Genomic DNA, 26,667 nt, shown 5'->3' on the forward strand with positions numbered 1-26,667 from the left:
GTGTTTGGGTAGTGATTGCAGGAATCATGGGGTTTAAATGACCTATTATATACAGTAGTATATAATATACAGTAGTAGCAGTCACAGAATGACTTCAACATATGCGAGCAGTGCTCATGAATGAGGAAGGACAGTTGAATATGATAAAGATCACCACAGGGGCATAGGTAAACTTTATCAGCACAGAGGCACAGGTAAGTCTGAACCTATTGAATATTTTATGTTTTCCAAAGGTATCTTCAATTTCACCAGCTCTAACCACTATTGGGGCTTCAGTCTTTGCCTAGTGAGTTACTTGTCCATACATGTTTCCCTCTGTCCATCCTGCAGACAAACACAACAAACAGGGACCTAAAGACTTTCTTTACAGAATCTCAATCACTAATTTCACCCAGAAAATATTCTGATTACGCAGAGATTGTGCTTTAATGCCCCACAAATTACTGGCTGATCATTATACAGCAGGATAGAATAACTTTCATTTTGTTGTGCTATATATGCCATGGGATTCCGCATCTAGGGATGCAGAAACTGTATGCCAAAAGTGGGGCCATATGGAAAGAACCAGACCAATAGTCACATCTAATCTAACATGTTTCTTCTCATGTGATTCCACCAGGGCAGGGTTGGGGGCCTCAGGCTTCGGTGGGTGGTGCAAATAGTGGTTCTCTATCCATCCCTGGAGACTCTTTCAAGTCCACACCCCTCACTCGCTTTGCTTCAAACCCTCTGCAAGTGCTTTGGCCTGGCTGAAATATATTCCTGAACATCAATATTGTATTTTGCTTGCCTGAATGGAGGATGAAGAGACGTGCATGCAGAAATCTCTAGAAGTTTTGCACAGCTGGAATTTTGCCTGCACTGCAATGTTAAGAATTGCACATGTTGCTGTGCTTACCTTTTACCTCCACCGCCCTCCATCTTTGGCATGGCCTAGAAAGTTCCCCATGAGAGAGTGTGGCTCTCATGCTTTAAAAGAGTCCTCAACCCCATAATAGGATCACCAATTATTGTAGCATCCTCTGGTCCTGAATATAGTAGAACGTGATCGTGTTTATTTCTGTGCCATGGAAGGTTTCCACATCTGAATTTCTGCAGGAATCATGACTCCCATTTTTCACAAAACTCAAAATTGACCCTAAAATGGGATATGTTTACTGACTTGAGGTGGGAAATTTTGTCATATGTAGCCTCATCTCTTGCTATCTAGATGTTAGAGAAAAGTAGTACTGCTGTTTGGATTGCCAGAGATAGCAATCTATGGACTAAAGCTGCAATTTACTGCTCATTTACTCCACAGGAGGCCCTCAAAGCTCAAGAACACCATCTCTAGTCAGAGGGCTATGGCCAAAGGATAATTATACTCCCAAAGAGGAGGGAGTGGGTAAGGATGTCTTAGTCTCCCAGGCCAATTAGGTTTAGCTTTGAACTCAATGGTGATTATGAGCCTAAATTGTATCTAGATAACATTTCTGCTATTGACAGAAAGATAAAGTAAGTGGTGAATGAACCGACGCTGAATTATTAACGTCACATTAGAGAAAACAGGAGAGGGTAGAATCTCAGCATTTTCCCCTTGATGTGTTGCTGGCAGTCTAAAAGAAGGAGAGAGTAATAGCTAGTTAGTCTAAGTGATGGCTTTCTACCAGACAGTAATAATATTGTCTGGCTTTTGTAGACTACTGCCACACTGTTCACATCTTGCGCCTGGAGAAGTTTATTTGTTCAGCTGCAACTGAAATAACTAGCAGAGGGGAAAACAACAGCCACTCTCAACATCCTCAACATAAAGAAGATATGCATTTTATTGGAATGAGGAAGTTCCCTGCCAACAGGCAAGGAGACTTCTGTCTTCTCTCACAGGAAGGCAGATTTTCAACGGTGCTTCAGTGTGCCATCTCTTCTTAACACAGGCTACTGAAGAAATATCCTCCCACTGAGGCAAATAAAAGCACATGAAAACTTTAAGTGCACACTGTTGGAGGGAGGGAGAATGAAAATATATACATTTCTCCACATAAACTGAAGGATGCTATAGAAATAGTGGTTACTCAGTTTATGGGGCCCAGTAAAAAAATAGACTCTCCAAAAAATGTAGTTCCCATAATGGATTAGTATAAAGATTTATATATTAACACAGTACTTAATTAAGGAATTAGGATTCCTTTGATACAGGCTTAGCTAAATATTACCACAACCTGCTTTACAAGCAAAGACAATTATTTCAAATTTCAGTCACTACATTGGTGACTGCATATATTAGGAGTTTCAAATTTCACACACAGACACAAAGGTAACACACCACCATATAGATATATATAGATATATATATAGATATATATATATAGAGAGAGAGAGAGAGAGGGAGAAGCTGAAGCAGTATGTGTCAAAGGGATTGACTCTCGCTTTCATGTTAGGAAAGAAAATAGTCATGCATGATGACTACTTAGAGGGTGTAGTTGGTTAGGGTGTAATGTTAGCGCCTAAATGTTGGATTGGAAAATTTCTGTCTTGTTTGTTCTTCCTGAGACAGCCACTAATGAAACATCATTCACTGTCAGGCCATTTTTCTTTTCTTTAAATATAACCTGTCTAAGGAATGTAGGTTTTTTATATCTTAAAAAATACAAGATTTCTAAATCATATAGATAAATGACCACAAATGTTGCAAAATTTGAGAGGTAGAAAGTCTGTCAACCCAACTATGACTGACAAGTTATTATGTCCAGGCCTTGATTCAAATCCACCCCAGCCATTTCCACTTAGAAGCCTGATCCAAAATTCATCCTCCTTTTCTCTCTTGCATAATTTAAACACCACACAAAATATAAGCACAATAACTTATTGTAAAGTGGTCAAGAGCTACAGTTTTGTACTCTGTGCTTACCTAGATATTACTGGTTTTGAAACATTCTTAAGAACTGTGTTGGGTAAGCATCAAGTGAGAACATAGAACATGACAGAATCTTTGACAAGCAGCTAGAAAATTAATCAGTGGAGCATCAACATTCAAAATAAACTTGAAACCATGGGCTTATGTAAAGAGAAACAATGATACAATGGAGAAAGGGCAAATCTAGCACCACTGAAGCAAAATGTGATGAAAGAAGCAAAGTTGCATTGGAACTTCTAGAGAATTTGCATGGGGTGGATGGATGACACACAGCAGTACTGGACTACATGTACCAATGGTCAAAGGTCATAAAATGAACCTCAATATTAAATAGTTCTCAAGTCAAAACACCTCTAGCCAAAAATTAAGTTTCTTTCCCACTTCCCATCAGTTTCATTTGCAAAAAGGTTAGCAGATAGCCACTGATAAGCTCTGTAAAATGGCCCTTGCAAGTGGCAATTTTGCTGAGAGGTAGGCAGCAGTAACAACTCAGGCAAACATCCTAGGCTTTGTTTGGGCTGTCTTGAGAGTGGGGGCTGTGGAGTCCCACAGTTAGCCCTCAAAGCCTACAACTAGCAGAGTTAAAGGAAGAATAGGTAATCTTCCCTCAGGTCCCTCAGTTGTTTTGCATGGCAGGACCCTCCCAATGTACTTTAAATCAGTGCTGAGGAACCTGTGGCCCTCCAGGTGTTGCTGAACTCCAGCTCTTGTCTTCCTTGACTATAAGTCATTCAGGCTGCAGCTGGTGGGAGCTACAGTCTGACAACATCTGTACAACTGCACATTCCCTACCCTGTTTCAAATTCTGCTTTGGGAAAATTTGTTAGAAACTCTTGATTATGTCCCTTGGCACGGGGACATTCCCAGGGGAACTGAAGGAGGCAGTGGTGCGCCCGCTCTTAAAGAAAACATCATTAGATCCTTTAGATCTATCCAATTACCGCCCGGTTTCGAATCTTCCGTTCCTGGGTAAGGTGATTGAGAGAGCGGTTGCTGAACAGCTTGGTGGGTTTCTGGAGGAAACATCGGCTCTGGATCCATTCCAGTCTGGCTTCCGCGCTGGTCATGGGACCGAGACAGCTCTGGTTGCCCTAACAGATGATCTTCGTAGACAGCTGGATCGAGGCGGGTCGGGGCTGCTGATTCTTCTAGATCTGTCAGCAGCTTTCGACATGGTCGATCATGATCTTCTGGACCACCGCCTTGCCGACGTGGGGATCCAGGGCACAGTCCTTCAATGGCTGCGCTCGTTTCTCTCTGGTCGGGGACAGAGGGTGGCGCTTGGGGGGGAATTGTCATCGCGCCACTCCTTGGTGTGTGGAGTACCTCAGGGTGCGATACTCTCCCCAATGCTTTTCAACATCTTTATGCGCCCCCTCGCCCAGCTTGTCCGGAGTTTTGGGCTGGGTTGCCATCAGTATGCCGATGACACCCAACTCTATCTGTTGATGGATGGCCATCCTGACTCGGCCCCAGACACACTGACCAGATGTCTGGAAGCTGTGGCTGGATGGTTACGTGGGAGCCGGTTGAAGCTAAATCCTTCGAAGACAGAGGTCCTGTGGCTGGGACGGGACGATATGGGATTGGGGGGGCAACTCCCATCTCTTGCGGGGGCGCAGTTAGTGCCAGCACCGTCCGTTAAGAGTTTGGGTGTAATCTTCGACACCTCCCTTTCCATGGAGGTGCAGATTGCAGCTATAACAAAGGCGGCATTTTTCCATCTCCGCCAAGCTAAGCAGTTGGCTCCTTACCTCTCTCGCCCTGACCTAGCCACTGTGATCCACGCGACGGTCACCTCCAGACTGGATTATTGTAACTCGCTCTACGTGGGGCTGCCCTTAAGACTGACCCAGAAACTCCAGCGGGTGCAGAATGCTGCAGCGAGACTCCTTACGGGGTCTTCGCTGCGAGATCACATTCATCCGGTGCTATATCAACTGCACTGGCTCCCGGTGGAGTACAGGATCAGGTTTAAGGTGCTGGTTTTAACCTTTAAAGCCCTATACGGCCTAGGACCCTCGTACCTACGGGACCGCCTCTCCTGGTATGCCCCACAGAGAAACTTACGGTCTTCAAATAAAAACATCTTGAAGGTCCCAGGCCACAGAGAAGTTAGGCTGGCCTCAACTAGAGCCAGGGCTTTTTCGGCTGTGGCTCCGACCTGGTGGAACACTCTGTCACAAGAGACTAGGGCCCTGCAGGACTTGACATCTTTCCGCAGGGCCTGCAAGACAGAGCTGTTCCGCCAGGCCTTTGGCCAGGGCACAGCCTGACTCCCTCCCTCGGCAATCCTCGCGGAGCTCTGGCCCAATGGTGGCCAGTGGCTTGAATTTAATTAATTTTAATGAATGATTTTAGAGTGTTGTTTGTGTTGTACTTTTGTATTGTTTTATTGTTGTTAGCCGCCCTGAGCCCAGCTTCGGCTGGGGAGGGCGGGATATAAATAAAATTTATTATTATTATTATTATTGATTAGAAAAACAACAACACAAATAGCCTACACAGGGCTATTCTTCCAGATTATGTTAAGTGCGGGGTTAGAAAGCAGGCGGTATAAAGTATAACAAATCACATTTGTTTTCATTTTCTTCTGGGCATATACAATAAATCTTGAGTACGCACATTTTGAGTGTTTATTTATACCAATAAAAATAGCACTGAAAAATTAACAAACACTCTTTGTGATTTTTCTTTTGAATCCCCTTCTACAGTAAATCATAGCCAAATAAAATAACTCAAATCCAGATGAACTTCTTAGTCACATATTTCACTGCTCTGTGGAGCTGCAGCGCTAACAACGTAATGAGTTATTTTGAGAAGGCCCTTTCTAAATGAACAAGCATTGTTTATTTGTCCTGTATCAGCACTTGGAAAGACTTGGAGGAGCTCAAGACCCCATCTATTTCCCTCAGAACAACAGTCCCTTAAAAAGGAATTGCGCAAATAGAATAAAACAAAATCCATCCTGAAGGTCTTTTACAGTCTAAACAAGGATGTTAGATGACGATGAATTAGCTCTGAAAAACTGCAGAAAAGAAAGAATGACAGCCATTCCAGTTGCCTACAGCAGAAGCCATACCATTAGGTTTGCTGGCAGACCATTTCCCTTTGCTGCCTTCTCTAAATAATTTTGTAGCATTAGGAATTGGAACCTTAGTTTGCTACTTTCCCTCCCCCCTTTATCTTCCCCCATTCTTTTGTGTACAATGCCTAGATTGCAAGCGTGAACCCAAGGACTTTCTTGTTTTTAACGGGTCTTATGTAAGCTGAAAAGCTGGATAATAATGCTTTAAAGATATGAATAAACCAAGTAACTTGAAGCCACAAGCCCAAAATACTTACTTTGGTGACTATATATGCAAGGCAGCATAACGCCATTGCATGAATTCATGTGGCAATGCAGCAGGCACTGCTCTCTAAAGGATGTCTGTATTTGCTGGGAAAGTAAGTCGTAGGGTTGAGCTGTAAATTAGTTGTCAAAAGCGCAAAGGCCTCGAGAACAGATTTATATTTCTGTCCCAGTTCGCCTTCTGATGGCTTTTCTTAAGGAAGATTTAGACCAATATTGAGGTTAATAAATTGATTTGTGAGCCCTAGGTTACTGGCGACAAATTAAACAAGTTTATAATAGTCTTTTCTGTCACACCTAGCCATAATTACTTAGTGGAGCATACCAGGAAGCATTTAATAATGTAGAATAAAAAAACATATTTTAAGGGAAATATTGCCTTAGGGTTGTGATGGCCAACTGCTCCTCCCCCCCTTCACCAGATGACTTTATTATTGGAAAAGAAGGAGTGCTGTTGTACTATTCCTTTTGCACCATTGAGACATCGGCAGTCTCTCATTAAATGCACTCAGTGTGAAGATACTTTGCAAGTGGTGCTGGGGCAGCTGAGTAAAAGATTAACATTTTCAGCTGAATATACAGCAGGGGTAGCCAACATGGCGTGCGCGCGCACGCACACACACACAGATTTTGTTGGACCACAATTCCCATTATCTTCGGATATTGGCTGTGTTGGGTGTGGCACTGGGAACTGTGGTTTAACTACATCTGGAGGGTACCACATTGGGTACCCTTGATATTTGATTCACATATAATAGAATCATAGAACTGTAGATTTGTGAGTGACCCCCAAGGGTCGCCTAGTCCAACCCCTTGCAATGCAGTAATAACCCCCTGCAATATCCTACTTTCTCTCTCCTTATCTGCTGTATAATTAAAAGCAACTCCAACCCTCCACCCAGCAAAGGAAATGTTCATCTTTCCACAGCCACTATTGCCTGGGTTTTATTTGATCTCCCCGATTACTTGGCAAATCCCTACAGGTTTCTCTCTGTGTTAAATGGCTGATTGTTAGTAGGTGCCTATAAAGTAGTAGTGTCTATAAAGCATCCACAGAACCCAGCCTTTTGCCATTCTAATCCTGTCAATTAACAAGACACCACTATATGTTCCAGTTTTTGACTCTGAATTGCACCTTTTGTGTGTTTTATATATATATATATATATATATATATATATATATATATATATATATATTCAATTTAAAAATTCTTTCCACCACCATCTAGATTAGAAAGCCACTTTCATTTCCAAAACAATCAAAATTTCAATAAGAACAGTTACAAAACAAAATGGCAAATTTGGAAACCTTCAGATATACTACAAAGATTATATTATCAGGATTTGAACTTTGTAGCACGAGCTTCTCTCTAAGGTCTTCTGAAACAGTATCATATGAATGATCATCTGTGTCACCTCTTTTACTGCTGGAGTAGAGTCTTTGGATTAATGTGCTCAATACATTTTCTTGCTACAGATACTGCTCTTCTCAGAAATGTGATCTATTGACTAGATGCCCACACATCTGATAAATCACTGTGGTCTAAATGCAGCTGGGGCTCTCCTCTTGTCTGGAAGGATACAAACTGGGAGAAAAATCTGTAAATGTATAGAAGACATAATACCCATACTCTTCTCACCTGCACTGATGAATGGCTTTCCAATGGTGTGTGTATGTAAATTAAATTAGGTCATTTTTATCTACTTGCATGCAGAGGAGATACTCCCATTTTTTTATCATCATGTTCGGATTGCTTTCTTGCCATTACAGGAGTCTTAAAGAAAGGCTAAATGCAGCATTTAACCACAGTCTCAAATATTAAAGATATTTGTATCCGATGTGAGTTTTACTACCAGCTATAGAATCTTCACATGCATCACTTTCTAGGTCTCTCTAGCAGTTCTAGATCTGAGGCCCATCTTAAATTCCAAAAGTAATCCCTGCTCTAGAAAAATCTCTAAATGGACTGTGCAATTCTGCATTATTTTCATGTATTAGAAGTGGCAACTTCCTTGCACCTTTAGCCACTTTCATACTCTGCTTCCTCTCTAGGACCTCAAAATAATATAGCATAATCTTCATCTGGATCTATTCCCTAACAGAGAGCCAGACATGACAAATGAGGGTGGTGGGGAGTCCAACTTTTTTGAAAGTTGAAATTCAGTATAACCTTCACAATGACCCTCTTAATTATAGATGCCAATCTGTATAGTGTATAACGCTGCAACTAGCAAGACATATTTATTAATTTATTATATTTATTCATCACTTTTGACTACAGGTGTCAGGATACCATAGCAAAACAGCTTCCCTCCCATCCCCTATGTGTGTGAACTCGGACCTTTCAAAACATGGTGGTAAACTCCCCAAACTCAATGACAGCAGCTGTTAAGCAAGTATAAGAAATAGATAGTGTGCATCTACTTCTTCAGACTATCTATCTATAGTGTGCATGCACACGAAAGCTTATACCAAGAACAAACTTAGTTGGTCTCTAAGGTGCTACTGGACAATTATTATTTTTTTTATATCTATATTTCAACTGCGTCAGACCAACAGGGCTACCTACCTGAATAAGGAATAGATATTTATTTTAGCTAAGAACGGTACAGGCTTAGCAGCAAGAACAAGCTCCAGAAATCAAGATTCCAAAGTGCATCTGGAAGGCTAGAGGTTCATAAGCAAACAGTATGTACAAAGATGGCCCAACAGTTGACACACCCCTCACACCAAGCTTTGAATGATGAGGCAGGGCAAGCTCACTATGGTACTCTCCAGCCCTAAGGGTCTACTGCATGTGCACACATGTGCTCTTTCTGGGCAGGTGCATCGTATCTACGAAGGTGGTTCTTGGTTCCAAGGCTGTGTCCTGCCCCTCTGCCTCCAGCTCTGCTGCCACCTCCTTCAAACTATGATCTGGAAACCATGCCAGTATGTTTTAACTAAGCCAAACTGTATAAATATTAAATTTATTCTGTGGTTATTTAACTTTACTATTAACTGAAGATTTATCCACAGATTTTATGTTTCACTCCCATATACTGAAAAAAATGCATACATTAGTACCCAAAACTATGACACCCCTGCTGAACACTGTCTCTTTCAGAATCTATTTATGGCCACAATCTAGTGCACAGTGAAAGCCTGTCCCATTGTATATCTTCTCACTCTGTGCAATGTGAAGTTGCTGTTCCAAAACGCTGCAGCCTGGCCTTTAAACAGGGTGCCTTGTAATGAGCATATTATCCTGGCTGTTGCCATCGTTAAGTTACGTTGCTTGTTCTGGCCTGTAAAATCTTTAAAGAATCTGCCATCAGAGTGCCTTCAGAATTGTCTTGCCTCCCTATATACTTAGGCTGTCTGAGAAAGCTCTCTGGTTGCTGCAGCCTCATGAGATTGAATTGAAGCTACAAGTAACCCTTTTGATACTGTTGCCTTTTAGGAATTTTGTTCCCAATGAATCATAGCAGAACGACTTTTCTTTTAGAGTTTAGACAGGTGGTTAAATTACAGACCATGGATACTGGTATGTCTCAGACCCAAATTCCCAAAGAGATTATAACGACAGGTTGATTTTGAATTCAACTAAGAGGGGAACTCATCCATGCAGTTCTGTTATGGATTCCTGCATATAGAGAATTCCCATAGGCTCAGCAGATTTTGTGATGAAAGTTTTTTGAAGGCAAATCAGTTAATTTAAAAATGCTTCCATCTGCCAGATCTAAAATCACAGTCAAATCAGTTTAGCTGGGCTACTTGATAAATTATGGTATACTGGATGCTTAATATCACACTATTTAATAGATGATTGATGGCCAACTTGTGGCCCTCCAGATGTTTCTGGGACTCCAGCTTCCATCATCCCTGACACTGGCCATGTTGACTGAGGATGATGGGAGTTGCAGTCATCATTCCTGCTACATATATAACCATTTTATGGTGATCGTGTGTGTGTGTGTGTGGAAAAGAAATCACAGAAAATGGTTTGAAAATGTCAAAACATTAACTGCCATATCAACATTGTGTAAAGTTCATTTTCAATTTATTTTAAAATTAAAAAATAGTGTTGTCTTCAAAGTAAGAACAGCCTGCAGCAGTTTTCTAACGTATCCCTCCTAACAATTTAGCTCCACATCCTTTGCACACTAAAAATAAACCTTTGAGGACCAATAAAAAATGTTTGGCAAAATCTAGCTCTATAATAAAGGCCACCAGGCTATATATTAAACTTTCATTTGATTTCAGCCACTATATTTTTAAGATTACATAATCAAGATAAGGATATAAATGGCTACTAGCCCCAATGGCTACATTTTGCTTCTAATTTCAGAGGCAGAATGCCTATAAATACTAGTTGCTGGGAATTACAGATGGGTAGAGTGTTGCTATGCTCATGGCCAGCTTACAGGCTCTCTGCAGGAAGCGAGCAGCTACACAGACTGAATCAGCTTTGTCATTTGATGCTCAAGTTAGAAGTGCCTTTTCATGGCTTTATTAAGATTTTATTTAATGGGTTTACAATGGAAAGAGAGGCTACCTGAAAAGGTATCTGGAAGACACAATACATTTTCCTGAACATAATTTCCAGTATTGTTGTAGGACAACGGTGGAAACTGATATAAAAAGGTAAAGGTACCCCTGCCCGTACGGGCCAGTCTTGACAGACTCTAGGGTTGTGCGCCCATCTCACTCAAGAGGCCGAGGGCCAGCGCTGTCCAGAGACACTTCCGGGTCATGTGGCCAGAGTGACAAAGCTGCATCTGGCGAGCCAGCGCAGCACACGGAAACGCCGTTTACCTTCCCGCCAGTAAGCGGTCCCTATTTATCTACTTGCACCCGGGGGTGCTTTCGAACTGCTAGGTTGGCAGGCGCTGGGACCGAGCAACGGGAGCGCACCCCGCCACGGGGATTCGAACCGCCGACCTTTCGATCGGCAAGCCCTAGGCGCTGAGGCTTTTACCCACAGCGCCACCCGCGTCCCTGGAAACTGATATACATTGTATTAATTTAGACCCACACCATTACCCAGCCTCATGGGACTACGAGTCTGGGAGAAAACAAGTATTGATAAATGACAACAGAGCTAACTTAACACGTCTGAATCAACTTTTATTCTTAAATTGTATTTAATCCAATCTCCAGAGGACTGGCTATGGTGATGTAAGAGAAACATTCAGCTGATCTAATGGGACTTCCCTTTTCTTATTGTTTCACCTGCAGCCCCCCACGAACAGTCAAAATCTCCTCCAGTGAATTGGGGAAACTTCCTGAGCAGAAATCTGGGGGGCGGGCGAGCAGGGAATAGAGAAGAAGGTTAAGTCCAGTCATGAGACATTGGATGACACCCTTAAGCTTGATTTAATCCAATCATTACTTTATACATCTCATTCATCAATAATATACTGGTGATTTCTAAAATTACAATAACTTCACCATACTTAATTGTGGCTGTCAAACCATAGCAGGCTCAAGATAAGAATAACCAATATTTCCAGAGCAAAGCACTTCATTCCCCTATATGCCATAATGGAAAATGGAGGTAAAATGGTTATTTTTCCATTCTAACTCTAGTGCTCCAATCAAAAAAGTTACTTCCAGCTTCTACTTATGTTGAGGCCAATGCCTAAAATATTTAAGAGAAGTGAGAACCCTTTAACAGCGGGTGGATTTCAGCAAGTGTCATCTGATCCAAGGTTGACACATGATTCCTAAGGTAGCAATAACATTGTGTATTTCAAATTTCAGGGTAGTAGTTTGTCTAGGGCAGAGACACAGAATAGGAAATTCTCAAGGCACTTTATCTTCAAAATAAAGTGTTACCAACACCAGGTGTCCCCATTTACTGAGATACAGCTTATTAAATTCAGCACAGGAATGTTTGCAACAGTTGCTGCTCAACTTTTTCAAGAACTCTTATTTTTCCCCCCTTTCAAAATTAAATATAGCTCACCTACCTAGGGGAGCACCAAACTGACTACTCTGCTAAAAACAATGATTCTAGGATAGTTCATGAGTTGCTTTAATTTTGTGACTTGCAGAATCACAAGTGCCTTGTGCTTTTGATTCCCCACAATTAGAGTGAACGTTGGAAGTGGAACTTGTGGCGAGATCCGTGAACCCCAGGGTGAAAGAAAGGCACAGAGGCTGCTGTGCGCTACACAATTAAAGTGACCCATGAAAAGGCTCAACATCTGTAACATCACAGCTGTTGAGATTTCTCCTGCTAACAAGCAACTGTAAAGGCAGCTTGTACAAAACCACTGCTCTTCTATTTATAAGACCACCTCTGACACTGGGTTCTCATGCAACTTTAGAGATGAGTTGGAGATACAGCAACACTGTTTCTTCTTGGGCCGCCTACTAATGTGAGAAAACAGATTCCTATTCCGCAGCTCAGGGGTGGATAACCTTTTTGGTTCAGCAAGGCCACATTTCCCCACACTGAGGGCCAACTTTGAGATGTGGGCAGGACCACCCACCTGTCAGCCATATGACATCATGATCTCATTGAGTGATTGGTGAGTGGCTTGTCCCATCAGTGTAGGTCCAATGGAGTGGGTGGGGAGATAGAGACTAATCATAATTAAACGGTGCATCAGCTGACAAGCGGGGAGTTCAACCCTGCTTCCTGCAGGGACTCCCTGGTCCTGAATGGGGTAACTGTGCCCCTGAAAGACCAGGTGCACAGCCTGGGAGCCATTTTGCACTCACAGCTGTCCATGGAGGCGCAGGTCAATTCTGTGTCCAGGGCAGCTGTCTACCAGCTCCACCTGGTACCCAGGCTGAGACCCTACCTGTTGGCAGGCTTTCTCGCCAGAGAGGTGCATGCTCTAGTTATCTCCTGCTTGGACTACTGCAATGCGCTCTACGTGGGGCTACCTTTGAAGGTGACCCGGAAACTACAAATAACCCAGAATGCAGCAGCCACACTGGTGACTGGGAGCGGCTGCCGAGACCATATATTGGTCTTGAAAGACCTACATTGGCTCCCCGTATGTTTCCAAGCACAATTCAAAGTGTTGCTGCTGACCTTTAAAGCCCTAAACGGCCTTGGCCCAGTATACCTAAAGGAGCGTCTCCACCCCCATCGTTCAGCCTGGACGCTGAGGTCCAGCACCGAGGGCCTTCTGGCTGTTCCCTCCCTGCAAGAAGTGAGGTTACAGTGAACCAGGCAGAGGGCCTTCTTGGTAGTGGAGCCTACCCTGTGGAACGCCCTCCCATCAGATGTCAAGGCAATAAGCAACTATCCTACTTTTAAAAGAAATCTGAAGGCAGCCCTGTTTAGGTAAGTTTTTAATGTTTAACGCTGTATTATGTTTTTAATATTTGATTGGGAGCTGCCCAGAGTGGCTGGGAAAGGCCAGCCAGATGGGCAGGGTATAAATAATAAAATATTATTATTGTTATTGTTATTGTTATTTTATTATTAATTATATTCAGGTGTGCCAATGATTTCTCCACAGGCAACTTGTTTGCACACCCAAACTAAGCAGGACTGAACTCCCAACAAATTAGCTGGTGTGTGGGGCTTTAAATTCTGCTTTCTGCAGGGATTAGTGCATGGCCAGATGATCCAGCCATGTACCAGCTCCATATCTGACATCACATCTGGCATCAGGTGTGGGGCAGGTGGGTATCATCTGAGGGAAATGGCCTAGAAGGCTAAATGTGGGGGGCTGGAACTGGCAGTCCATCCAAAATTGACCCAAGGGTTAGAGGTTCTCCACTCCAGCTGTAGCTCTTTCCCACACCAGCATTAAGGTTGCTCAGAGTTGCTAGTCTTCCTGCAGGTCTAGGGCTTTTCACATGATACCACTGTTGCAGGGTGGAGCACTGCTGCTTGTGATCTCATGTATCCCAGCCTGAATTGTATGTTTATCAGGATTTCATCAATCTCAGGAGATGGTAAAGAAAAACCAATAGGCTAGCTTGACAAAGAAACAGACTTGGGTAGAAGAATGTTTTCTGACACATGCAATTCCTAGTTTTGATCACCTTTTTAAAGTTTATTTATTTAAATGCTTAAAGAATAAATCAAACTTTTCCTTCTCTCCCCCCCCCAATGCAACTCCCTTTTCTGACAAGGAACTCTGAAATCACATTTTAATTGTTTTGGCTATGATCTTCTTGTGTAAAAGCTACTTAAGTAAACCAAAAGGTCATTCCCGAGCTATTCAGTAATTGCTATTCAGATGACCACAGCAGGGACGAGAAGGAAGTGAAACTCCATTCCACAAGAAATCCTCTCAATTCAAGTCATTGTGAATTAGGGTGGGGGTGGGGAGGGTGACTGGTTTGCTAATGTCACCTTGCAAGTTCATAGCACAACTTGCATATAAACCTCTAGCTACTTGGCCCACAGCATATACTCTTAGCTACAGCCATGCACCAATTCTCATAGGGTGGGGGAAATCCCCTGTAACAGAATAAAGGTGCCACTTCCCTTTGAGAAATTACTACTGGTTGAATTCTTAGCTGAACTCTAAAGCCAGCGCAGGTGATCTAAACATATGGGTTGCAGAAAGAAAAAAGCACATTCTAAAGTTAGGTTTTAGCAGTACCGTATCACAGTAAATCCAGAATAGAGTCTAGAACAAACAATACCTGCACACTTGGTCCGGGTAATAAGCGGTGGACCTGGTTGACCAGTGCCACCTTCTCCAGGTCTGGTTAGAAGAACACGGATTTCATACTCTGTGTCTGGGTCCAAATGCCACAGCTTGTAAGTTGGTGCATTTACAGCATGGGTTTCTGTCCAGGTCCCAGTTGTCATATGGTATTCCACTTCTTTTAGGATAATCGGCCCATCTCCAATAATGGAATTCGCATTCAACTGAATCAGCAAGTAAGTTGGTCCAACTCCAAGAAGTTGTGGGGGTGCTATTGGTCGAGGTGGTTCTGTAAGACACAATTATAAGAGCTGAGTCAGAAAGATAAATATTGGCATAAGGCCTGGATCTTAAATGAGTAAACAACAGCAAGGTAAGGAAGTACGTGAATATTTAACACACACAACTAACAATATCAGCTGATAAAAAACATGAAACGACGGAATATATTTCAATACTTCTGTTAAATTGCCTTTAGTACTAGGGGACCAACAGAGAGAATAAACTATAACAATGGAGATTCTGCCTACAGTAGCATTGCCTAGGAGTGATTTACTTCAGGAAGCAATTAAAAGCAACACACACTTTCCTGAATAAAATGAATCCACTAATAAACACACAGGCTTCATTTTCATTCCAGATGGCTCATATTTTGGCTAATTTGTTTCAGTTAATTAGGCATCAATGCTAAATTCAAGGCACACGGGGGTTTCACAATCAGCAGTATTGCAACGCAGCAAATCCAAAAAGCTGGATAGACAACTAGAAAAATATCTAACCTAAATAATCTATTAGGATATCCCACATGTGTTTAATCTCTTGAAAGAAACGCTAGGGAACATTAAATAACTCCTTCCTTCTGTGTCTACTGTATGAACAACTGGGTGTAAGCCCCACATGAAATTCATCTACTGCATCAAAGTCAGGAAGGCTGATCTTATTGTATTTTATATTGTAAGCTAGTTTGATATATTTTGTGAAAAGTGGAGAAGATAAATAGTATATCTATGTAAAAAAATCAACCAAACAACAAACCAACAACCCTATGTTACCATGTACATAATGTATAAAGGGTCATCTCCAGGTAAAGATAGGGGAGAAATGTGCACTTTATGGAACAATATGCAAAATGAAAAGCAACAATTCTTCAAAAATATTTTGCGAATTTTGCAATGTACCAAAGAAAATAAACGTACAAAAATGCATTATATTGGGGGTTATTGGATGCAAAAATAGCACTTAGATGCTGATGCAATTTTAATGAGGATGTTTTACAAAACATTTGCAAAAATATGGATAACTGAATTTAAGATCGGGAAAATGAGAGAAAGTGAGAAAGTGAAATTTACCAATCATTCCATTCCCTTTTCCAGGACTCTGTGATCTCCTAATGATTGGCTTATATTGTTGGAATGGTTTTATTTGCTTATCATTTGAATAGATCTTTCAGAATCATAATTAAAAACACCTACCACTCTGCTTTCACCTACTGAATAAAAAGCAATTGTGTTGTGTCATAACTTTGGACAAACATATTTGGACAAATAAACAAGATGAACAATAAGCACAGACTTTCTCAGGAAGCAGCATTTTTCAGCTCTAGATGGAATGGCTATCACCTGCTCTTCTTTAGTTATTTTTTCTCCCGACAGGGTTAGCAAAGAGGATACAACTCAGGGAGCCAATGCCCCACTTTGTCCTTGCCCCTCTCCAGCTCTATGTGAGCACTGCATGGAAGCAATATTGGAATACTGTTGTAGAGGGTAGAGGACCCCCAGTCCTATCTGTTCCAACCAAAAGTGGATATTACACTACAAAAGGGAAACCCACCAACTCTGGTTGCTTCTTCCATACTCTGGGGTCCTTCAGTCCTATCTAAGGCACAATTAAAACAGTAGTTCCATACAACACTTAATACAGTGCTATACAGCCATTGTTTTCCTCACACCCATGATCTTTCTATAATGTTTACTCATAAATAAATCCTGGTAAGCAACCATCCCCTGCCACTTGATTCAATACCTTCCCCTTTGCAGGCTTTCCCTCTTTCTTATCATTTCTTGCTCAGCAGGTGTACATCGGGGTGGGGAACCTACATCACATTGTTGTCATGGGGATTAAATGAGGAAGGGGAGAACCATGTATAGGCCACATTGAGCTCCATGAAGGAAAAAGATGGAATATAAAGGCAATGAATGAATGAATGAATGCTGCGGCAACCAGTCTTAGTGGATCTTGGCATGCCCACCAGCCTAGGTGCTACTGTCCTGGCCTGTTGGCCACTGCTGCTCTCTGGAAACACCCTGGGGTGCAGGGCTCTGGACTCTGGCCTGACGGTCCAGCTCTAGCTACAGCACTGTGTGGTATCTTCACATTCTACTCTTATCTCCTATCGTGCAATACTTTGCAAAAATATAATTTCAGAAATTGAATTGGGTTTTGCTGAGATAATCCGCTAGAGCTTGTTAATCAACCTTGTGAGTCATAGCAATGGGATAGCAAGCTAAAAGATGAGCCCCTTCTGTCTCTTTAAATTAAGAGTTGCTAGAGGCTATATACATATAAAGCTGTCATGGAATATACATATGAAAACAGTGCGATATAAACCCAATGTCTAAGAGCCTCAGACTTTGCCCACTAACTTCTGTTTAAAGATGCAAAAAGTTTCAGGTTACTTGCAATAGGAAAGTAAACTCTGTAATTTTGAAATTATAATTGGGGAATATTTGATAGCTTGGGTTGTAGAATAAGGAATGAGAACCATTAATAGGAAACTTAATTAGGTAACATCAGAAAAGTTTATCTGGTATATTGGGACTGCATGCTTCAGTTGTCATTTAGTGTACTTTTGGGATTCTTAGTTACACCACACCTCTGGCTCTGATAGAGTATTGTGTTATGAAGAATATTAATAATGCCGCTCAACAATTACTGGTTCATTTAATAACGGATTAAAATTCATGCATAATTTACTGAAACATGCAGAGACTTTATAAACATCTCCTTGTCTTCAAGAGCCTAAAACCAAAATGTATATGCTAATATAAAAATATTCTTTGTGCCTCCAACCTAAGAAAAATGTATTATGCAGTGATATATTATCCTTATGAATGCATAGTTTAATCCACAACAAGCATGCTGTTAATTGAAGTATATTTTTCTAAACATAGTATCCTGTTCTTTGAAGTCAAAGGTTGAGGGCATCCCCAATTAGGAATCAGTGGGGGAAACGCCTAAAGTGAGCCTCTGTATCAGTTATAAAACTCCTCTCGAGAATCAGATGTTGCCTGCATTTTTAACTCCATTTCAAAATAAGATTCCATACTAGCAGAGCTGGTGGAATGGTGTTCTGCACAGTTTAGTGTTTGTTCTTAATGTGATTGACCTTCATAAGCTTGACATTTAACATCTTAATTTCACAGCAAATGAACTGTCATCATGAATGCTAGCTTCATCATTGAGATTAGATTCAGTTGGAGGTCCAAATTAGCTTTAAATATACATTGTGCATTGGAGGGGGAAATCTTATGAAGAATTAGTTTGTTTTGAATTTAGGTTCATAGAATCTGGGGGTTCCTTCTACTAGGAAAACTGCATCACAATTTTTCTCCTGTGATGATTTTTTTTTTAAAAAAAGTTTGCTTCCACACTGTTTAATCCGGAACCAAAAGTGGGGCAGCTGGTGCTGGCATTGGCACTGGTATGTGAGCATCTATTGGGGCTGATACTGGTATGTAGCAACCTTTATTCTTTTAATAAACAAATACGCTCATGGTGCAGCTAGCATGTACACAGTTCAAGATGTGGATCTTTGTTCATTTTTACTGTTAAACTATTATATTTATTTCCACAACCAAATGGTGTTTACTCCATAGTTAATGTGGTTAGCATCAGAAGTAAATGTCACTTACAAGCTTGTGGAAACACTGGGATCATCTACTGGGGGGGGAAGATAAAACTGCACTTGCATATAAAATGACAACAAAGAGACATGTGGCACCTTAAAGGCAGCCTGGAATTGACCAGCATGTTGACACTTGTACCCCCCCAAAAAGGACATTTGAGATCACAGTATTATGGAAGACACGAAGTAGCCAACACTACTTCTGTATCACATTCTGCAAGCAGTACCATCAGTTTAGAAATAAAGTATACTCAGGTGTCATAGCAATCTGGAAAGAAAACATGGGGGGTGGGGACTCTCTGGAGGGCAATAGGGCAGGGGCAGAGCTAGCTCGCTCACCCCACTTTTCACACTCCCCATCCATGGTTGGATGGGGCTAACGTTGAAGGTGGGAGATCTGCTACAGTCGTCTCTGGATTATGGGATCCTATTCAAAACACAAGCATACAGTCACAATCACAAATGCTATGTGTCTCTGTCTGTAAACGCACAGAGAGATTGAGATCCTAGTCAATCTAAGGAGGTCCAGAGAAAACTGACAGAAAGGGTACCCCAGGATGCAGCACTATTGAAAGAGAGCTAGGATTGAACTGGGCTTTCTCCAAACACACAATGGTTTAAGCTCTTTCCTACCAGATCACATTCCTTATTAATGTAAGGACTGTGCACTATTGACCAGGGCAGTTAATCAACAGCCAGCCTGTTCATTTTGAAGTCACTGAGGACCCTTGTGATCCCAGGAACTCAGCACAAAGATAAAAACATGGGCAACATGGATTTCTGTCCTTTGCTCCTGACACCCCACTGGGCACTCTATTGGGAAATTCCCTTCACAGACCACTCCAAAAATTAAGTTCCCAAATCAGCACCCTGCCTAAAATGGTAATAGAAAAAGTGCCATGTGCTATAGTCTACTAGAGAATAAGGCCTTGTTCTTGTTTTGACATCAACCAAGTGTTTCCCTTTAAAGGTAGACAACCGCTTTATGGGATTTGTTAACTCCATTCATCCAGATCTGCAGATTTTTCAACAATTTCTCCAGAGAACCAACAAGACTTTGTGACTCTTTTCATTTCTACTGCAATTTGTATTATGCAGTACAGGCTTTCATTCAGACGCAAAGGAGAATGCTACCAAGCATGTACAGACACTCTCAATAGCCTGCTCTTTGATTTGTTGATAACAACATATTGTGTAAGCCACGTGGCTGCAGACGGCAAAAAGCAGAGCCTTTGCAGCACACAAAATCATTCTGACTGGAAACAGAAAGCATAAGAAGAGCCCAGCTGGGGTGGGGTTTGTTTCTAAATTACCTGTTTCATGTTTTATTCTGTCAATTTTTATGTTAAAATTCAATAAAAATCTACACAATTAAAAAAGAAGAGTCCTCTTGGATCTGGTCAAAGGCCTATCGAGTCCAACATCTTGTTCTTATAGTGACCAATCAGATGCCAAGCCCACAAACAGGACCTGCACACAACAGCATTCTCCTCACACTACTTTTGTTCAGCCATACTGAGATTAGCAGCCCCTCAGCCCTGCCTCTTCTCAACTGCTTAGCAGTGTCTCCTCTGCATTTGCCCCCTGCCATGTTAATTGTTTCACAACTAAGTGTCTGAGGTAGAAGATGCATAGATTCTGTCTCCCAACTGCAGAACACTTAGGAAACTTATATCACCTGCAGGTGGCAACAAATATGACCAGGGAGAGGAAAGTGTGGATACAAGGGGCCTGATGGATAAGAGTGGTATAACTGTTTAACAGCTGAATCATGAAAGCAGACTTGCAGTGTCTGTGTTTACATCAGTGCTCATTCATAGACTGCGACCTATGAAAATCCAGCACAGCCCCCAGAAACCCCAAGACTTTGATCACATCTTTTTGGAACTGATTCCATGTGCAAGTTAAGTACAAGGCATGATACCAAAACTGGGCAAGAAGCCAGAGATAACAATGAACAAGTATTGGCTGCATTTACATGTAACACTAAACCAACATTTGGCACTCTGTGGATTAGATGCAAAGATCAAAGATCTGGTCTCACCCATTCCTTCTTCCCCTTGCACAGCCAGGAGGCAAACTTCTGTGGAAATTAGCTTTACTTGTTACAAAGCCAGGAATATTGGGTTACACTAAACTGTGGTTAGTTAAACAAGCCAGCATCATAACTTATGGCTTGAGGTTGGCTTGCTTTTGAAACTGATCAGATTTGCTGTAAGCCAGGATTCCTGGTTTGCATGACAATGACAAGCCAGAATTCTTTGCAAATTCTCCTCCTCTTCCCAGCCACACAGGAAGAGGAGAGATGTGCTCATCAACTTAGTGTTAAGTCATGACTTGGAATTATTATCATTTTTAAATGTATTACCCACTCTTCACCAGCAGGTCTTACACATCTCAGGTAGATGAATTTAGGACTGCAACCTCTGGGACTTCTAACAGTTCCCAGCAACAATCAAAATTCAGCACTCTGAGTCAGTTGTGGTTTTTTGTTTTCCTTAGGTTTGTACATCCTATTGACTTTTTGAAGTTGTATTCTCAAAAATTTATAAACTTTTTTAAAAAATCAGAGAAGGGTGTGTGTGTGTTTACCATAGTTCAGTGCAGTCATGGAAGCTCCCACTTAATATGCCAACTTCATGTATAACATACAAAAGTCATACACAACTGTATAGCTGGGAGCGTTTAATCTTAGTGACTCAATGTCTCCTGACTGCCTGGCATGCTGAACTACGAAGAATGATTTTGCAGCGGAAACTGCTAACTCCTGCATATTGAATTTCACAACCTGCGCATCACCGTGGCATTTTATTCACCTCAATTTGAAACACCACCGCAATCATTTTACAATCTGTCCTTATATAATAAAAAAGGATCAGTCCTTTAGCACTAGGCACTGTCAGCAGAAGTTAAAAGCAGGATTCGCTTCGTGTCCATTGCACATGTGACCTTCTTATTTAAATAAAGCAATCATTCACTTCAGCTTAAGTGCAAAACACACACACTAAGAATTGAAGAATTCTGAGGCCAGATGTTTGTTTTTGAGTTCACAGTCCTTCCAAGCAACCCTGTCGCCACCACTTCTGATTACCTCCCCCAGATTTGTAGTATAATTTGAGGATAATTTGATGATAATTTGAGAGGGGTCCTTTTGTTGCTGCCATTATTAAACAATTGAGAGTCAGGAGTCATTGCAATCTACTCTCTACCACGCAACAATCAGGGTGTGTGTGTGCGCGCACACACACAGGCCAGTGGTGGTGGGAGCCAGAGGTAAGGTGAGGTCAGAGACAAAGAATGGGTGCAGCAAAAGATGCAACTCTTGCCTTTGCCACAGCCAATTTAAACCAGCAGTTTCTGTACATGCACATCTCCAACCTTCGTCCAGAAAAGCAAGAGGCATTAACACAGTTCAGGAACACATCCCAGCAGTTAAAGAGGTTGTGGAGCAGGGTCAGGGCTAGAACTAACTTGTGCCACTCCAACGGGTGAAGGCATTTCTAACGCAGTCTCAGATTAACTGTTGAAGTGTCTCCATAATAATAAAGCCTAAAGATCTGGCAATAAACCAGGGTGACAGAGCTAGAATGATTTTCGTTTGCCTTGCAACCAAATTTCCAACTTCAAAGAAGCACTCTTATTTATATTATAATATTTCACCATCAAAATTATTTCTTCTTCTTCTTTAGCAGAATGTGATCAACCTGATTTGACACCAAACCAAAGCAAACTAAGGCAAACATCCTCTGCATTACAGGGGTCAGTATTTTCTATCTGTTTTCACTGTTTCTAGATCTGGCCTCAAACAATCCGTATTATGCTCTCTGGGTGGTTCGGGAATATTTGGATGTGCACATAAAACACAAGGAAACTGGTGTTCCATGAACACTTGGTCACCTTTCTTCTAAGTTTAGTATAATAAAATACTAACAATGCTACTGAATTACAATTGCTAAACTATTCCAAAAACTAGAAGGCCACTTTTTGCTTACAAACCAGTGCTAATATTTTGCTTCATTGTCAGCCTTTGTTCCCACAGTCAGCATAAATGGATTTCCCAGTGGTAAGTATTCTAACCCTATGGTTCTCATAATTCATTTGGTTTGAATTATTGATAAGCTTTTCGGAAAAATGGAAAAGGGTCACACAGATAAGCCAATTCTTTCTTGGATAAAACCCATAAATTATATATAAATATTGATATATCAGGACATAACACAAGTTTCTCCTACAGAATACATTTTGCTTTGTTTACAGAGATGGACAATATTCACAGCTGTAGTCATGGCAATCTACAACAAATCATGAGCATTCCATGGGCTGGTATGCAGCTGCAATATTAGCCAATCATTAACCATGATTTTTCTTTTAGTCTTTCTTGCTGGTTCAGGATTTTAGTGTGGCATTTGAAGGCATAATTGTTATGTTTTTAGTCCTGCTTTAAATTTAATTTATTGTAGGTTGCCTAGAGAATTATATTATGAGGGCATTCTATCTATCATCTATCTATCTATCTATCTATCTATCTAATCTATCTATCTATCTATCTATCTATCTATCTATCTATCTATCTATCTATCATCTATCTATCATCTATCTATCATCTATCTATCTATCATCTATCTATCTATCTATCTATCTATCTATCTAATCTATCATCTATCTATCATCATCTATCTATCCAGCCACTATTCAATAATAAGGGATAGGTAAAGTACTAGAGGACTATACACTGCCACCAACCCCACTTCTAGCTATGGTTTGGCATTACATCTGCAAATATGTTAATCCGAACCTGGGTATGCTCTTAACCCAATATATGAAATACTGTGTGGGTTACATTGGACAATTCATTGCCATTCTCTCACCCATATACACGGCCCACTAGCAATGTATTTGCACTGACCCAATAAATAACTGACCAACTCTAGTTTAACAGAGTATCGTAGATGCAGCAGCAAAGTGCTCATAAATGTACTATTTTTATAAACTATGCTAGGCAAGTCATGATTAGTGGTTTCCTGTGAATTATTAAACAGCCAAATATTTGAAACTGTTTGAAAAGGATTTAAGTGAACTATTCTGAGTGTGCCTTGTTCCATCTGTTGAAAAATTATTCGCAAACAATACAAAAGCCAAGATGATTAAAGGTCACTGATACATAGCAAAGCACCTTATTTCAAACCAGAAGAGGGGAAAAATTAATTATTATTGCAAAAAACTATTCCAGCCACATTTTAGACATAGCATCCAATTATCCATTTCATTTTCATTTACACCTCATGGGCGAGATCATTTATCATGTTTCATGATAATGACCAGAAGGCACACAGAGAGTGATTTCTAGAGGTAACAAATTACAGACCATATTAGCATAAGCTTACAAGATCTCATCAACAAGTACTATGCATAAATATGGGGTAATTACATTTACAATGAGCAGGAATGGTTGATACGCTACCTTCTTCATTAGCAGCTGCCAAAAAAACACACAAAAAAAACTGGTTCCTAATTGAACATCCTGGTTTGCTTGCTTAAGTACAGTAATTTAGATTCTTATAACAAATCAGGAATCACTGTGTTGCTGGAGCACCAGCCAGGTAGGCATTGTAGTGGCTCATGATCTGGAGATGAATCTTTCATCATCAAGTATTATTGCTTCTTGCTCCCAAGCCATCCATCATGCTGCTGAGACAGCTTGGAAAGATAGTGCTGGACCCTCACATTACTGCTCCTTGAACTCTGTCTCATCCATCTTTTGCATCATGCCTGATTTGCAGCTAAGTATCATCTCCCTGCTGCAAAACCAAGTGTGAACCCCATAATGCCTCTAACCTAGAGTGCCACTCTAATAGTAATTGATTTCTTTTTACTGCCGTGCTCAGGACTTGGAAAGCTCATCTGTGGTTACTGACAAAGAAGACAACCATACAGAATTTAGATTTTTGCTGTAGGAAAAAGTGAAGTTGCTTCTTTATTCCACCATGTTATATGTGTCATGGGTGCATTTTTTTATGTCGATGCACATACATGCACACAATATATAATATTACAAGCATACGGTGGGTGCACATCCATGAACACACAAAACACAGACATATAGTATTGTTTAAACAAAATAATCTCAGGTGCAATACACAGTATTCAACATTTCAGGCTGTTCAAGTTGTCAGCAATTCAATTTGACACTGTAAGATGTTTACACACACACACACACACACACACACACATGTGTAAAAAATAAGGGGAAATTATTATTAACCCTAGATTCACTCATTCAAACAATGTCTGCTTTAAAACCTCAGCAGACCATAAACCACCCAAGATTAAGTATAGTAATTCAGCTTCATCTGAATGCTGCTATAAAAGTTTAATACATCAAAATGATCAAAATGCCCCCAGTGGCAGGTTGGGATTCTGTTTCCAATTCAAATTCTCTTTAATATATGGCTTCACTGACATCTTGCATTTTCTACCATCTAGGTTGAATTCCAAGCGGCTTCCTTCTTCATCATTACCATACATCGGCTCACCAATCCAGCACAACACTACAGAGATGTCAAACCCAGTAGATTTTTCTTTTGTACCCAACAGTGAGTGGCAGATAGGAATCATTTAAATAAATACTGTGAAAGCCTTCCTGCTGGATTTCCCCAAGCACTCATTTTTTAAACAAACCTAAGTATGGGAAGAGATTAAAGGGAGAAGCAAAGCTAGCAACAAAATCTAAGAACAATAAAAAACTGGAATTCAGTTCTGCTTTAGTACACCTATAAACATGCTTTAATTTCTTGTTAAATATGGACAATCTGAGCAAGTCATGAATACATTCTACACTCTTACAGGAACAGATACAAATTCAAAGAGCAATGGTGATGTCTGGATTGCACTAATATAATCTGTTCTCAGAAATGAACAGTTTCATTGCATCAGTTCTTATAATCTGTATCTGTATGTGCATCAGTGCTGGTTGGGTCATTAAACAGTCAATGCAAGCAAACAACACTCTTCTCACTATAAATAACCATATTTAACAGTTTCCACATCATGCATGGATAGTTTTATAATTTAAACATATTGGTGTTTACCAGTTCAAGAAAACCTAACCAAGCACATTTTGGATATGAATAGCCAACTGGCTATTTGCTTCATTACAAAATATTTATGGGACCTACAGCCTATTTTCCTACAAACTTATACACAATTTGTATCTAACGCACTAATCAAATTTGCCATAGAAATATAAAGTTTAATTTTAGTAGTAAAAATATCTTGTTTATTCTAAGAGATGCAGCACTCAAATGAAATGTTTTGGCTCTCAAGCCTAGAGGATTTGTGCTCTGATTTTAGTCTGCTGACTATCTGAAAAAGTAAAGCAGCACAAGCAACAGGGCAGGGAAGTTCAGGCTGTTACACAACACCATCTGAGTAGCCTGCATAGCTCGGTCAAGGAGGTCCAAGTGCCCCTCTAAGACTTGAGTATCTGGAATAAGATTCACTTAAGTGCCCTTGAGTCATGCAATGTATTCAGCAGCTTGGTTGCATATATGTTACATAACTAAAGTTTTTCTGCTGCATGTAACATGTTACTTTTAGCTAATTTCTCAGTTTTGGTAAATTAACACAGGACTTTACTATATAATAAGGGCCACCAACCTTTTGGGGCCTGTGGGCACATTTGCAAATTGGAGAAACTGCTGTGGATAACACACACACACACACACACACACACACACACACCCCACAATAAACTGCACACCACAGTGTAGTTCATTGGCTACAAAAGAATGGTTTCTAGGTCTAATTTCAGTGGAAAGGAAATGGGGACATGGTGTGTACCAAGGAAGGCCTCTGTGGGCACATTTGAATGAGCCTTTTCTGTGGTGAATCCCCATCTGTCGAATGTTC

At 40.9% G+C, this 26,667-nt stretch overlaps 1 protein-coding gene across 8 annotated transcripts in view; it reads right to left on the reverse strand.

Annotated features, from left to right (window-relative positions):
* Positions 1–26,667, reverse strand: part of PTPRK (protein tyrosine phosphatase receptor type K) — a 334,736-nt gene that overhangs the window by 121,109 nt on the left and 186,960 nt on the right. For all 8 annotated transcript variants that reach the window (XM_053381865.1, XM_053381864.1, XM_053381866.1 and 5 more), the window contains exon 7: positions 14,851–15,144. In XM_053381865.1, the coding sequence (XP_053237840.1) occupies positions 14,851–15,144 (294 nt within the window). The remainder of the gene's footprint in view (positions 1–14,850; positions 15,145–26,667) is intronic.

This window comes from Podarcis raffonei, chromosome 3 (assembly GCF_027172205.1).
Source record: "Podarcis raffonei isolate rPodRaf1 chromosome 3, rPodRaf1.pri, whole genome shotgun sequence".
Classification (NCBI taxonomy): domain Eukaryota; kingdom Metazoa; phylum Chordata; class Lepidosauria; order Squamata; family Lacertidae; genus Podarcis; species Podarcis raffonei.